At 40.5% G+C, this 15,010-nt stretch overlaps 1 protein-coding gene across 1 annotated transcript in view; it reads right to left on the bottom strand.

Moving 5' to 3' along the window:
- Window positions 1–14,767, bottom strand: part of LOC128652530 (cohesin subunit SA-2) — an 851,571-nt gene extending 836,804 nt beyond the window's left edge. The window contains exons 1-2 of the mRNA XM_053705464.1: window positions 14,718–14,767; window positions 14,519–14,642 (exon numbers count right to left, since the gene is read on the bottom strand). Coding sequence (XP_053561439.1) covers window positions 14,519–14,642; window positions 14,718–14,767 — 174 coding nt within the window. The remainder of the gene's footprint in view (window positions 1–14,518; window positions 14,643–14,717) is intronic.
- Window positions 14,768–15,010: the final 243 nt, after the last annotated feature.

Below are 15,010 nucleotides of genomic sequence, written 5' to 3'. Positions count from 1 at the left end.
GGATGAAGACTTCTGCTGGTCCGGATGTCCTCTTCTGGCCCATCGGTGCCCAGCTGAGTGAACACGGCTCAAGGTAGGGTGATCTTAATTGGGGTAGTGTTAGGTTTTTTAAGGGAGGATCGGGTGGGTTTTAGAGTTGGGGTGTGTGGGTGGTGGGTTTTAATGTTGGGGGGGTCTTGTATTTTTTTTTTACAGGTAAAAGAGCTGATTACTTTGGGGCAATGCCCCGCAAAAAGCCATTTTAAGGCTGGTAAAAGAGCTGATTACTTTTGTAATTTAGTATAGGGTAGGGAATTTTATTATTTTGGGGGGCTTTTTTATTTTATTAGGGGGCTTAGATTAGGTGTAATTAGATTAAAATTCTTGTAATACTTTTTTATTTTTTGTAATTTAGTGTTTTTTTTTGTACTATAGTTTAGTTTATTTAATTGTATTTGAGTTTAGATAATTGTAGTTAATTTATTTAATTAATTTATTGATAGTGTAGTGTTAGGTGTATTTGTAACTTAAGTTAGGATTTATTTTACAGGTAATTTTGTAATTATTTTAACTAGGTAGCTATTAAATAGTTATTAAGCATTTAATAGCTATTGTACCTAGTTAAAATAAATACAAAGTTGCCTGTAAAATAAATTTAAATCCTAAAATAGCTACAATGTAACTATTAGTTATATTGTAGCTATATTAGGGTTTATTTTATAGGTAAGTATTTAGTTTTAAATAGGATTAATTTATTTAATTATAGTAATTTTATTTCGTTTTATTTAAATTATATTTAAGTTAGGGGGTGTTAGGGTTAGGGTTAGACTTAGGTTTAGGGGTTAATAACTTTATTATAGTAGCGGCGACGTTGGGGGCGGGAGATTAGGGGTTAATAATTGTAGGTAGGTGGTGGTGGTGACGTTGGGGGTTGCAGATTAGGGGTTAATACAATTTATTATAGTGTTTGCGAGGCGGGAGTGTGGTGGTTTAGGGGTTAATACATTTATTATAGTGGCGGCGATGTCCAGTCGGCAGATAGGGGTTAATAATTGTAGGTAGGTGGCGGCGACGTTGGGGGGGGGCAGATTAGGGGTTAATAAATATAATATAGGTGTCGGCGATGTTAGGGGCAGCAGATTAGGGGTTCATAGGGATAATGTAGGTGGGGGCGGTGTCCGGAGCAGCAGATTAGGGGTTAATAGTATAATGCAGGTGGCGACGATGTCGGGGGCGGCAGATTAGGGGTCAATAGTATAATGCAGGTGGCGACGATGTCGGGGGCGGCAGACTAGGGGTTAATAAGTGTAAGGTTAGGGGTGTTTAGACTCGGGGTTCATGTTAGGGTCTTAGGTGTAGATTTAGAAAGTGTTTCACCATAGGAAACAATGGGGCTGCATTAGGAGCTGAACGCTGCTTTTTTGTTTTTTTTTCAGCCAGCTCAGCCCCATTGTATCCTATGGGGAAATCGTGCACGAGTACTTTTTTCCAGCTTACCGCTACCGTAAGCAACGCTGGTATTGAGGTGAGAAGTGGAGCTAAATTTTGCTCAACGCTCACTTTTCTGAGGCTAACGCAGTCATTCAGAAAACTTGTAATACCAGTGTTGTTTAAAGTAAGGGCTGGAAAATAAAGGAGCGTTAGCCCCGCAAGTTTTTACCGACAAAACTCGTAATCTAGCCGTTTGTTTCTTACATCATGGAAGAAAAACTTTCCAATTCTTTTGACAGATGTTTCCTCTAATAGGCTGTTGGCAAAGAAACTGGAGAACTTCATTTCTTCACCTTCCTCCTGAGAGGCAAAGATAAGACTGGGATACCAGAGAGGTAAGAGGGATTAAAAGCTTGTGGAATGTTGGGTATGTTTGCTTTCTCCTATTGGCCAGGAGTTGAATCCCAGTAGTAATGACTCATGGACTCTCACCACCTTATGAAATAAATGGCTTTTCAAAATGTCAAGGCATTAGAAAAGTTAAAACTCCTAAAGCTGATAGACAAGTGTTTTGTGATGAACAAAATAACAGAATTTATGCTTACCTGATAAATTTCTTTCTCCTATGGTGTGTCCGGTCTATGGCTTCATCCTTACTTGTGGGAATATTCTCTTCCCCAACAGGAAATGGCAAAGAGAGCACAGCAAAAGCTGCCCATATAGCCCCCCCTCTGGCTCCGCCCCCCAGTCATTCGACCGACGGTTAGGAGAAAAAGGAGAAACCATAGGGCGCCGTGGTGACTGTAGTGTATAGAAAGAAAAAATTTGAAACCTGACTAAAAAGCCAGGGCGGGCCGTGGACCGGACACACCGTAGGAGAAAGAAATTTATCAGGTAAGCATAAATTCTGTTTTCTCCTACATTGGTGTGTCCGGTCCACGGCTTCATCCTTACTTGTGGGAACCAATACCAAAGCTTTAGGACACGAATGAAGGGAGGGAACAAGTCAGGTTACCTAAACGGAAGGCACCACGGCTTGCAAAACCTTTCTCCCAAAAATAGCCTCCGAAGAACCATAAGTATCGAATTTGTAAAATCTGGCAAAAGTGTGCAGAGAAGACTAAGTCGCTGCCTTACATATCTGATCAACAGAAGCCTCGTTCTTGAAGGCCCATGTGGAAGCCACAGCTCTAGTAGAGTGAGCTGTAATTCGTTCAGGAGGCTGCCTTCCGGCAGTCTCATAAGCCAATCGGATGATGCTTTTCAGCCAAAAAGAAAGAGAGGTAGCAGTAGCTTTCTGTCCTCTCCTCTTACCAGAATAAACGACAAACAAAGATGAAGTCTGTCTGAAATCCTTTGTTGCATCTAAATAGAATTTTAAAGCACGGACCACATCTAAATTGTGTAACAAACGTTCCTTCTTCGAAACTGGATTCGGACACAGAGAAGGAACAACTATTTCCTGGTTAATATTCCGGTTGGAAACAACTTTTGGAAGAAAACCAGGTTTGGTACGCAAAACAACCTTATCTGCATGGAATACCAGATAGGGGGGATCACACTGCAAATCAGACAATTCAGAAACTCTTCTAGCAGAAGAAATAGCAACCAAAAACAGAACTTTCCAAGATAGTAACTTAATATCAATGGAATGTAAAGGTTCAAACGGAACCCCTTGAAGAACTGAAAGAACTAAATTTAGACTCCATGGAGGAGTCATGGGTCTGTAAACAGGCTTGATTCTGACTAAGGCCTGTACAAAAGCTTGTACATCTGGCACTGCTGCCAGGCGTCTGTGTAACAAGACAGACAAAGCAGATATCTGTCCTTTTAGAGAACTCGCTGACAACCCTTTATCCAAACACTCTTGGAGAAAGGAAAGAATCTTAGGAATTTTAATTTTACTCCAAGAGAATCCCTTGGATTCACACCAACAGATATATTTTTTCCATATTTTATGGTAAATTTTCCTAGTCACAGGTTTTCTGGCTTGGACCAGAGTATCTATAACTGAGTCTGAAAACCCACGCTTAGATAAAATCAAGCGTTCAATTTCCAAGCAGTCAGCTGCAGAGAGACTAGATTTGGATGTTCGAATGGACCTTGTACTAGAAGATCCTGTCTCAAAGGTAGCTTCCATCGTGGAGCCGATGACATATTCACCAGGTCTGCATACCAAGTCCTGCGTGGCCACGCAGGAGCTATCAGAATCACTGAGGCCTTCTCCTGTTTGATCCTGGCTACGAGCCTGGGAAGGAGAGGAAACGGTGGAAACACATAAGCTAGGTTGAACGACCAAGGCGCCACTAATGCATCCACTAGAGTCGCCTTAGGATCCCTGGATCTGGACCCGTAGCGAGGAACCTTGAAGTTCTGACGAGACGCCATCAGATCCATGTCTGGAATGCCCCATAATTGAGTTAACTGGGCAAAGACCTCCGGGTGGAGTTCCCACTCCCCCGGTTGGAAAGTCTGACGACTCAAATAATCCGCCTCCCAGTTGTCTACTCCTGGGATGTGAATTGCAGATAGATGGCAGGAGTGATCCTCCGCCCATTTGATGATCTTGGACACCTCTCTCATCGCCAAGGAACTCTTTGTTCCTCCCTGATGATTGATGTAAGCTACAGTCGTTATGTTGTCCGACTGGAATCTTATGAATCCGGCCTTCGCTAGTTGAGGCCAAGCCCGGAGTGCATTGAATATCGCTCTCAGTTCCAAGATGTTTATCGGGAGAAGAGACTCTTCCCGAGACCATAGACCCTGAGCTTTCAGGGAGTCCCAGACCGCGCCCCAGCCTAATAGACTGGCGTCGGTCGTGACAATGACCCACTCTGGTCTGCGGAAACTCATTCCCTGAGACAGGTGATCCTGAGTCAACCACCAACGGAGTGATTCTCTGGTTAACTGGTCTACTTGAATCTGGGGAGACAAGTCTGCATAATCCCCATTCCACTGTCTGAGCATGCACAGTTGCAATGGTCTTAGATGAATTCGAGCAAAAGGAACCACGTCCATTGCTGCAACCATTAGACCAATTACTTCCATGCACTGAGCTATGGAAGGCTGAGGAATAGATTGAAGAACTTGACAAGTCTTTAGAAGCTTTGATTTTCTGACCTCTGTCAGAAAAATCTTCATTTCTACAGAATCTATAATTGTTCCCAGAAAAGGAACTCTTGTAGACGGGGACAGGGAACTCTTTTCCACGTTCACCTTCCACCCGTGAGACCTGAGAAAAGCTAATACAATGTCTGTATGAGCCCTTGATCTGGAAAAGGAAGACGCTTGGATTAGGATGTCGTCTAGGTAAGGTGCCACTGCAATGCCCCTCGGTCTTAGAACCGCTAGAAGGGACCCTAGCACCTTTGTGAAAATTCTGGGAGCAGTGGCTAAACCGAACGGAAGAGCCACGAACTGGTAATGTTTGTCCAGAAAGGCGAACCTTAGGAACTGATGATGATCTTTGTGGATAGGAATATGTAGGTACGCATCCTTTAAATCCACGGTAGTCATGTATTGACCCTCCTGGATTGTTGGTAAAATCGTTCGAATGGTTTCCATTTTGAACGATGGAACTCTGAGGAATTTGTTTAGAATTTTTAAATCCAGAATTGGTCTAAAAGTTCCCTCTTTTTTGGGAACTACAAACAGGTTTGAGTAAAACCCCTGACCTTGTTCCACTGTTGGAACTGGGTGTATCACTCCCATCTTTAATAGATCTCCTACGCAATGTAAGAATGCCTGTCTCTTTATCTGGTCTGAAGATAAGCGAGACATGTGAAACCTTCCCCTTGGAGGAAGTTCCTTGAATTCTAGAAGAGAACCCTGAGAGACTATTTATAGTGCCCAGGGATCCTGAACATCTCTTGCCCAAGCCTGAGCAAAGAGAGAAAGTCTGCCCCCTACTAGATCCGGTCTCGGATCGGGGGCTACCCCTTCATGCTGTCTTGGTAGCAGCAGCAGGCTTCTTGGCCTGTTTACCCTTGTTCCAGCCTTGCATTGGTTTCCATGCTGGCTTAGCCTGGGAAGCGTTACCCTCTTGTCTAGAGGCTGCAGAGTTAGGAGACGGTCCGTTCCTGAAGTTGCGAAAGGAACGAAAATTAGATTTATTCTTAGCCTTAAAGGACCTATCCTGTGGGAGGGCATGGCCCTTTCCCCCAGTGATGTCTGAAATAATCTCCTTCAATTCTGGCCCAAAAAGGGTCTTACCTTTGAAAGGAATATTAAGCAATTTTGTCTTGGAAGACACATCCGCCGACCAAGACTTTAGCCAGAGCGCTCTGCGCACCACAATTGCAAAACCTGAATTTTTCGCCGCTAACTTCGCCAATTGCAAAGCGGCATCTAAAATAAAGGAATTAGTTAACTTAAGTGCGTGAATTCTGTCCATGACTTCCTCATATGGAGTCTCCTTATTGAGCGAATTTTCTAGTTCTTCTAACCAAAAACACGCCGCCGTTGTGACAGGAATAATGCGCGAAATTGGTTTGAGGAGGAAACCTTGCTGAACAAATATCTTTTTAAGCAAACCCTCCAATTTTTTATCCATAGGATCTTTGAAAGCACAACTGTCCTCAATGGGAATAGTCGTGCGTTTGGCCAACGTAGAAACTGCCCCCTCAACCTTAGGGACTGTTTGCCATGCGTCCCTCCTTGGGTCGACAATGGGGAACATTTTCTTAAATATAGGAGGTGGGACAAAAGGTATGCCTGGTTTCTCCCACTCCTTAGTCACTATGTCCGCCACCCTTTTGGGTATCGGAAAGGCATCAGGGTGCACAGGGACCTCTAGGAATTTGTCCATTTTGCACAATTTTTCTGGAATGACCAAAGAGTCACAATCGTCCAGAGTAGTTAGCACCTCCTTAAGCAGGGCGCGGAGATGTTCTAACTTAAATTTAAACGTCACAATATCAGGTTCTGCCTGTTGAGAAACTTTTCCTGAATCAGAAATTTCTCCCTCCGACAGACCCTCCCTCACTGCCAATTCTGACTGGTGTGAGGGTATGACAGATAAATTATCGTCAGCGCACCCTTGCTCATCCGCTGTATTTAAAACTGAGCAATCACGCTTTCTTTGAAATGCTGGCATTTTGGATAAAATATTAGCTATAGAATTATCCATTACTGCCGTTAATTGTTGCATAATAACAAGCATTGGCGCGCTAGATGTACTAGGTGTCGCCTGCGCGGGCATAACTGGTGTTGACACAGAAGGAGAGGATGGTGAACTACCCCCACTACCTTCATTTGAGGAATCATCTTGGGCAACCTTATTAAATGTGACAGTACTGTCCTTACTTTGTTTGGACGCCATGGCACAATTCTCACATACCTTTAAAGGGGGGACCACCTTGGCCTCCATACATACAGAACATGTTCTATCTGAAGGTACAGACATGTTAGACAGGCTTATACAGGCTATTAATGCAATAAAACCGTTTTTAAACAAAACCGTTACTGTCTCTTTAAATGTTAAACAGAGCACACTTTATTTCTGAATGTGTGAAAAACTATGAAGGAAATATCCGATCCTTGCACCAAATTTGCACCCTAGTGTCTTAATGCTTTGAAAGTATTGCACACCAAATTTCAAGTTTGTAACCCCTTAAATGAGCAAACCGGAGCTATTTGATCAATTTACCAGCTTAAACCCACTACAGTCCCAGCCACAGCCTTTGCTGCGGCTTCACCTTTCCTTAGGGGATATTCGCCACAGAAATAAGCCTTCCAGAATCGTTTTTTATGGCCACCGGACCCTCTCACATGAAGCTGCATGCAATGCTTCCAGAAGTAACTGCGCAATTAAGGCGCGAAAATGAGGCCTCCTCCCTCTGCATACTAGAGTGAAAAGCCCTTTCTGACTAGAATAGGTGTCTGAACGACTGCCAGGCGATTAAAAAACGTTCCCAAAGTGTTTTCAAGTTCCAAAACACTCCAAAAGACATATACATATCATATAAATCAATCGATTTAGCCCACAATAGTGTCAACCAGTATATAGCCCATTAATAAGCCTTCATTCTGTTATGCGTCTAAGAATATGGCTTACCGATCCCAAAAAGGGAAAATGACAGTCTTCTAGCATTACTATGTCTTGTTAGAAAATGGACTAGTCATACCTTGAGCAGAAAAGTCTGCAAACTGTTCCCCCCAACTGAAGTTCTCTGGGCTCAACAGTCCTGCGTGGGAACAGCAATTGATTTTAGTTACTGCTGCTAAAATCATACTCCTCTTTAAACAGAACTCTTCATCACTTTCTGTTTTAGAGTAAATAGTACAAACCGGCACTATTTTAAAATAACAAACTCTTGATAGAAGAATAAAAAACTACAACTAACACCACATACTCTTTACCATCCCCGTGAAGATGCTACTTGTTCAGAGCGGCAAAGAGAATGACTGGGGGGCGGAGCCAGAGGGGGGGCTATATGGGCAGCTTTTGCTATGCTCTCTTTGCCATTTCCTGTTGGGGAAGAGAATATTCCCACAAGTAAGGATGAAGCCGTGGACCGGACACACCAATGTAGGAGAAAATACTGTCAAATTTGTCCCCATGCACGTTAAAGTGGGTAACTGATAGGAGTTTGTGGTGTAATACAATACTTACAACCATGTTGTTGGACCTCTTCCATTGACTGGTTTGTTGTTCTGAGGATTGCACCTTTGTAGACTAATGCTATATGATTGTGTACCTTTGAAAGTTTATTGTATATACATAAGGTGACCTCTGTAAAAACGAGGATCCCCGAACAGGGAAAAGCTTGCATTCTCATTCATTACCCACATATAATGAACCCTGTATATATCTCTGTACCTTTCATGTAATAATTAGTTTTGATATTCTGTTTTTATCACTATTTGAGAAAGGTTGTATACTAAAACTATGTCTTCAATAAAAATATTTAAAAAAAAAAAAAGTGGTTGTTACCAAGCCACAATCTGACAAGATGGTAATAAATATGTTAATATGGCCTTTTCTAATGGATTAAACTTGCTTTGAATCTGAAAAACCTGTGATAAGCCACATAAGGCATATTGTATGGTAATTCTGATAAATTATAGTAAAGGGGAAATATTAGCTATTTGCATTGATGTTTAGTTGTAAAAATGCATTTTGTGGTTTTACCTAAATTACAGCTAGATTACAAGTTTGTGTGTTCGTCTTTTAACATTGAAAATATGGTATTTTCAGCGTTAAAACAGCACCGCAGCCATTACAAATCTTGTCGGTAAAGGTGTACCGCAAGACTTTTAGCCTGTAATGCAATGTCAGTACCGTACTCTTAAAAAGGCCTTTTTTTAATGGGATTCCCATAGAGCTGGTATTACGAGTTTTGTGGTCAGGCCAAAAAGCGAGCATTACAGCCTAAAACGACAAGATCCGTAACGCCATATAAAGTCAGTAGTTATGAGTTTTACACTACAAAGCTGTAACATAAAACCCCTATTTCGCCACTCCCCAACATCGTCACCACTATACTAAAGTTATTAACCCCTAAACCGCAGCCCTCCCGCATCACAAACACTAAATTAAATTTATTAACCCCTTATCTGTCGCTCCCGATATCGTCGCCACTATACTAAAGTTATTAACCCCTAAACCGCCGCCCTCCAGCATCGCAAACACTATTTAATTATTATTAACCCCTAATCTGCCGTCCACCCACATTGCCTCCACTATACTAAAGTTATTAAGCCCTACACCACCGCCACTATAATAAACCAATTAACCCCTAAACCGAAAGCCCCCCACATCGTAATAAACTAATTTAAACTAGTAACCCCTAAACCTAGCCCTAACCCTAACATAATTAAAATATAGCTAAATTAAACTTACAATTATTAACTAAATAATTCCTATTTAAAACTAAATACAAACTTACCTATGAAATAAAACCTAAGCTAGCCACAATATAACTAATAGTTATATTGTAGCTTGCTTATGTTTTATTTTTATTTCACAGGTAAGTTTGTATTTATTTTAAACTAGGTAGACTAGTTAGCAAATAGTTATTAACTATTTACTAACTACCAAGTTAAAATAAATACAAAATTACCTGTCAAATAAAACCTAAGCTACCTTACACTAAAACCTAAAATTACAAAAAATAAAAAACATACCATTACAAAAAATAAAAAAACCTTTGGGGGGCCCTTAAAAGGGCCTTTTGTAGGGCATTCCCCTAAGTTAAACAGCTCTTTTGCTACAAAAAAACAAACACCCCCTAACAGTAAACAAACCCCACCCCCCCTAAAAAAATACATTACACAAATTAACAAACAAATTATCAAAAATAATAAAAATTATTCCAATTCTAATACCCATTAAAAAAAACACCTCAAAATAAAAAACCTTTTAAGGGCCATAGGTTGTTTATTCTAGATGATTTTTTTTTTTTTGGGTGTTTTTTTTAAATGGGTATTAGAATAGGAAAAATTTTTATTATTTTTGATAATTTGTTTGTTATTTTGTGTAATGTATTTTTTTAGGGGGTGTTTGTTTTTCTTTTGTAGCAAAAGAGCTGTTTAACTTAGAGCAATGCCCTACAAAAGGCCCTCTTAAGGCCCCCCAAAAGGCCCTTTTAAGGGCCCTTGGTAGTTTGGGGGGTGGGGGTTTGTATACTGTTAGGGGGGTTTGCTTTTTTTGTAGCAAAAGAGCTGTTTAACTTAGGGCAATGCCCTACAAAAGACCCTTTTACGGGCCCTTGGTAGTTTATTTTAGATTAGGCTTTTTTTTTTTTTTTTAATAATATTTTTATTGAGGCAATTAACAGATACAGCAGTCACAACATGAGGGATAACATCTCCAAAACAACAGTGCAAGTCCAAAGACGTATACAATAATATATCAGTAAGTGGGGTGTTTCTAGGCAGAGTGTCACCCTCCCTCCATGCCTCTAGTTTTAATGGTTACGGTGCTAGCATCTTCCATGAAATAAAGATCCTCTCATGGGATCAGAAAACTAGGCCTAACTGAAGACATGTCTCAGACAACTTAGACTAATCTTAATAGTACATTGCATAAGTATTTTAGGCATGTTTATAAAGCTAATAGCAAACTCATAAAATATATAATTATTCAAAACTGAGTGATAAAGAAGAAGGGAAACAAACTTCAGGAAGTGCTTCACAGAAAAATCTAGGTGGTAATATATGAAGGAATACCCCTGTTCACATCCATATAAATGGCATAACATCAAAACGACAAATAATGGAATAGTACAGTAGCTATATAAAGGAGAAAATAATTCCACATGTAATTAGCCATACATACCAGGGTAATAATTCAAATTTATCTGTGTTTCCCTTCGTTAACTTTTGTGCTTGAGCGTCATGCCCGCAGGCCTGACACAAACAGTAAATGTTGATGCAAGCTAACAGTTGTACTTTAATTATAAGGGTAAGCAGTCAGGAAAAATTAAAACACAGAAGGATAAACATAGGAATTCTTTCTTTAGTAAAATCCGGAGAGCCTTACTGACGCTCCTATAGAGACAAACTAGATCTAGGCTCTACGGACAGGGCAGAGACTACTTAACTCTGCCAAAAGGGGGGTTACATAGGATAAGCTATTAATCCCTAGCCCCATAAATGAGGGGGGGGGGAGTCTTCAGCATGTAGGGAGGAGTCTCTTCTCCAAGTTGTGTGTGAGTAGAAGCCCTAAAGCTCGACACAACAATGACTTTTGAGGGTGCCAGTCTTAGTATAAACCTGTTCTCAAAATAAATTAGGTGGTATGACCTAGCCAACTATGAACAAATACAGACTGGACACACTCTACAATGATCTGTTTAAAATAGTCAATTGCCAGTTTGTTTGCACTAGTTAATAATAACACTTGTGTATACTTTACATTTTGTGTGCAGCCTATTGGAACCTTGCGGCAAGCATAATTTAACAGGTGCTTCCTAAAGGCTAAATATTACTCGAGATTATGACTTACTGACCACCGTCACCAACGAGGCACTGTTAATGTCTTAAACTGAGGCATCCTGTACTGAGAACATACAATCTTACAAGGTAGAGAGGCATGATAGTAGCATGAGAGAAACTGGGTAGCCTTGTAACATTGGTGAGATATAGCACAGACCCGTAGCTATATATACATAGGGTGACTTCCCTCTGTACAATACAGTATACCTCTGTTTCATAGGAAGTTAGGTGTATAACCAGACACATGGGAAGGGGAGCAATCAACCAGCCACAATCATCCCAGCAATCCGGTCAGCATATAACAGAGTCATTGTATGCATAGTCACACTGCTGAACACAAAAAAAAGGTTAGCGCAAAACACATTTAACTATAAGGAGAAAAACTTGTTCATGGCAGCGTCCTCATTACAAGACAGTTCACACAGTAGGCTTGGGAGAACAGTAGATCCTCATAAATAGGCAAACAGAGAGAAAAGGGGAAAGTTATAGGTTCAAAGTCCACATATCTTCAGGCCATATTTTTCACGTATATAGCGCCCATAAGTCTAATAAAGGAGACTCTCATGAAAGCTATGTCCTGAGTCATTAGGGCGCGTGTGTTACGGGTCAAAAGGATGTGCTGGGCCTGGCCTGTCGGCTTCCCCTGTCGCACTTGAGATATCAGCCAACTCCAACTTTGAGACGATTGTCAGAGCGCCAAATGGAAGGGACTTTTGTGCAGTGCGGCTCCGGGCCCTCAAGCATGAGGAATTCCAAATGTGAGGTAAGTAAAACCCCCCATGGGTAGACAACGGCTGTCTCGACCATCGCACACCTTACAGCAGGAGCCTCTCTACTCACGTGAACGATTTCCTCGGGTGTCTGCGGGCTATGTTCACACTCAGCAGGTGAGTTCACTGTACCGCCGGAGTCGTCATTCCCGGGCTCGGTCCGCTCTTCCTTGGGTAGAACAGGCTCCCAGGGAGAATCACCCGCCGCCAGCCGCATGGTGTCAAGCTGCGTGCAGCAAACTGTCACTCCCGCCTCATCAAGTTTCTTTAGCTTGTTTGTAAAGCTCTCCGCTTCTACCGCTGCAATTAGACAGTCGAATCTATTGAGTATTAGTTGCTCATACTCCAGAAGCAGGGCTTGGATTTCAGTAAGCGGGCAAACCTCCATTTCAGAAGCGATAAGGTCCATGCGGGAAGGTGCTTCACCCTTTTTTTATATATTTTTTTATTTTGAGCACGGCTGACGTGGGGTTCCCAATTGTATCTCAGTCCAGATTGTCATATAACATTCTTTTTATATGAGTTATAGTAGTTTTCCCCAGAAAAACTTAGATAATTAAGATGTAAAGCCAGGAGCTCCACTGACACACGTCTCACTGCCTCGGCTCTTGGCTCCGCCCCCCAGATTAGGCTTTTTTAATTTTGGGGCGGGACTTTTTTTTGTAAAGGGTATTAGAATAGGAATAATTTAAATTTTTTTAGATCATTTTGTTTGTTTTTTGTAATGGTAGGTTTTTTGATTTTTTGTAATGGTAGGTTTTTTATTTTTTTTAACTTTAGGTTTTATTTGACAGGTAATTTTGTATTTATTTTAACTAGGTAGTTAGTAAATAGTTAATAACTATTTACTAACTAGTCTACCTAGTTAAAATAAATACAAACTTACCTGTGAAATAAAAATAAAACCTAAGCTAGCTACAATATAACTATTAGGTTTTACTTTACAGGTAAGTATGTATTTAGTTTTAAATAGGTATTATTTAGTTAATAATTGTAAGTTTAAATTAGCTATATTTTAATTATGTTAAAGTTAGGGGGTGTTAGGGTTACGTTAGGGTTACGTTAGGTTATGGTTAGGTTTAGGGGTTAATATAGTTTAATTTAGGTTGTTACGATGTGGGCGGCTGGCGGTTTAGGGGTTAATATGTTTATTTAGTGGTAGTGATGTGGGAGGCCAGAGGTTTAGGAGTTAATAGCTTTATTTAGTTGCAGCAATATCGGGGAGCAGCGGAATAGGGGTTAATATATTTATTATAGTGTGGACGATGTTGAGGTGCGGTGGAATAGGGGTTAATAACTTTAGTATAGTGGCGGCGATATCGGGAGCGCCAGATTAGGGGTTAATGCCTTTATTTAGGTGGTGGTGATATCGGGAGTGTCAAATTAGGGGTTAATAATTGTAGGTAGGTGTCGGCGATGTCAGGGGCAGCAGATTAGGGGTGTTTAGACTCAGGGTTTATGTAAGGGATTTAGGTTTTAACATTACTTTCTTTTCCCCATAGACATCAATAGGGTTGCGTTACGGCGATCCCCATAGACATCAATCGGGCTGCGTTACGGAGCTTTTCCTTCCGCAATCGCAGGTGTTAGTTTTTTTTCTGATCCGCTTTCCCCATTGATGTCTATGGGGAAAGCGTGCACGAGCACGTCAAATCATCGCTTGTTTTTAGTGCGGTATGGAGATTAAAAGCACCATATCGCCCGCACAAGCCTGTTTTTTAAAAACTTGTAATGGCAGTGCTATAGGGAATTAAGTAACGCCACTTTTGTTGCGTTAGTTAATTTCCCTATAGCGTTTAAAACTCGTAATCTAGCTGTTAGTCTATAATTAACTTTTTTAAGATCCTTAGGAACTGTCAATATAATGGACCCACACCTATTTTAAAGGGACAGTCAACTCCAGAATTGTTATTGTTTAAAAATATATATAATCCCTTTATTACCTATTCCCCAGTTTTGCATAACCAACACTGTTATATTTACTTTTTACCTCTGTGAATACCTAGTCTATGCAGACTGCCCCCTTATCTCAGTGCTTTTGACAGACTTGCAATTTAGCCAATCAGTGCAGACCCCTAGGTAACTCCATGGTCGTAAGTACAATGTTATCTATATGGCACACATGAACTAATGCCCTCTAGCTGTGAAAAACTGTCAAATACATTAAGATAAGAGTCAGCCTTTAAGGGCTTAGAAATTAGCATATCAGCCTAAACAGGTTTAGCCTTTGACTAAGAATACCAAGAAAACAAAGCAAATTTAATGATAAAACTAAATTGGAAAGTTTTTTTAAATTACATGCGCTACCTGAATCATGAAAGTTTAATTTATTCCAGATTGTCCCTTTAATTGGATTGGAAAACACAGACAACTTACTGAAGCACTTTTATATTACTCACCTTGTCATACAGCATCCAACCAATGTACTTCAGGCAGCTATCATTCAAATATAACTGTGGGTACAGCTTCATCCATATACCAATTTCTTCCATGCAAAGTGCCCTGATATCAGAGACAACATCTCTAAAATAAAGATTAGAAGAGAATTTATAAAGTTACCATGATAAAGGTCTTTCCCAATACAATTACACTTCTCACATCTCTAGCTTCATGTATATGTATACAATCTGAAACTTTTTCATAACCATACCTACAAAGTTCAATCTCCAGGTTTAAAAGGCATTTAACTTAAAGTAAATAATTTAAAGGGACAGTAAAGTCAAAATTAAACTTTCATGATTCAGATAGAGCATGCATTTTTTAAACAACTTTCCAATTTACTTCTGTTATCAAATTTGCTTTGTTCTCCTGGTATCTTTTACTGAAGAGTAAAACTAGATAGCCTCATAAGAGCTCAGGAGTGTGCATGTGTCATTAGTACTCTTTGGCAG

The sequence above is a fragment of the Bombina bombina genome, chromosome 3, assembly GCF_027579735.1.
Source record: "Bombina bombina isolate aBomBom1 chromosome 3, aBomBom1.pri, whole genome shotgun sequence".
Lineage (NCBI taxonomy): Eukaryota > Metazoa > Chordata > Amphibia > Anura > Bombinatoridae > Bombina > Bombina bombina.
Note: the sequence above shows the minus strand (reverse complement) of the source record. Positions and strands in the feature narration are given on the sequence as shown.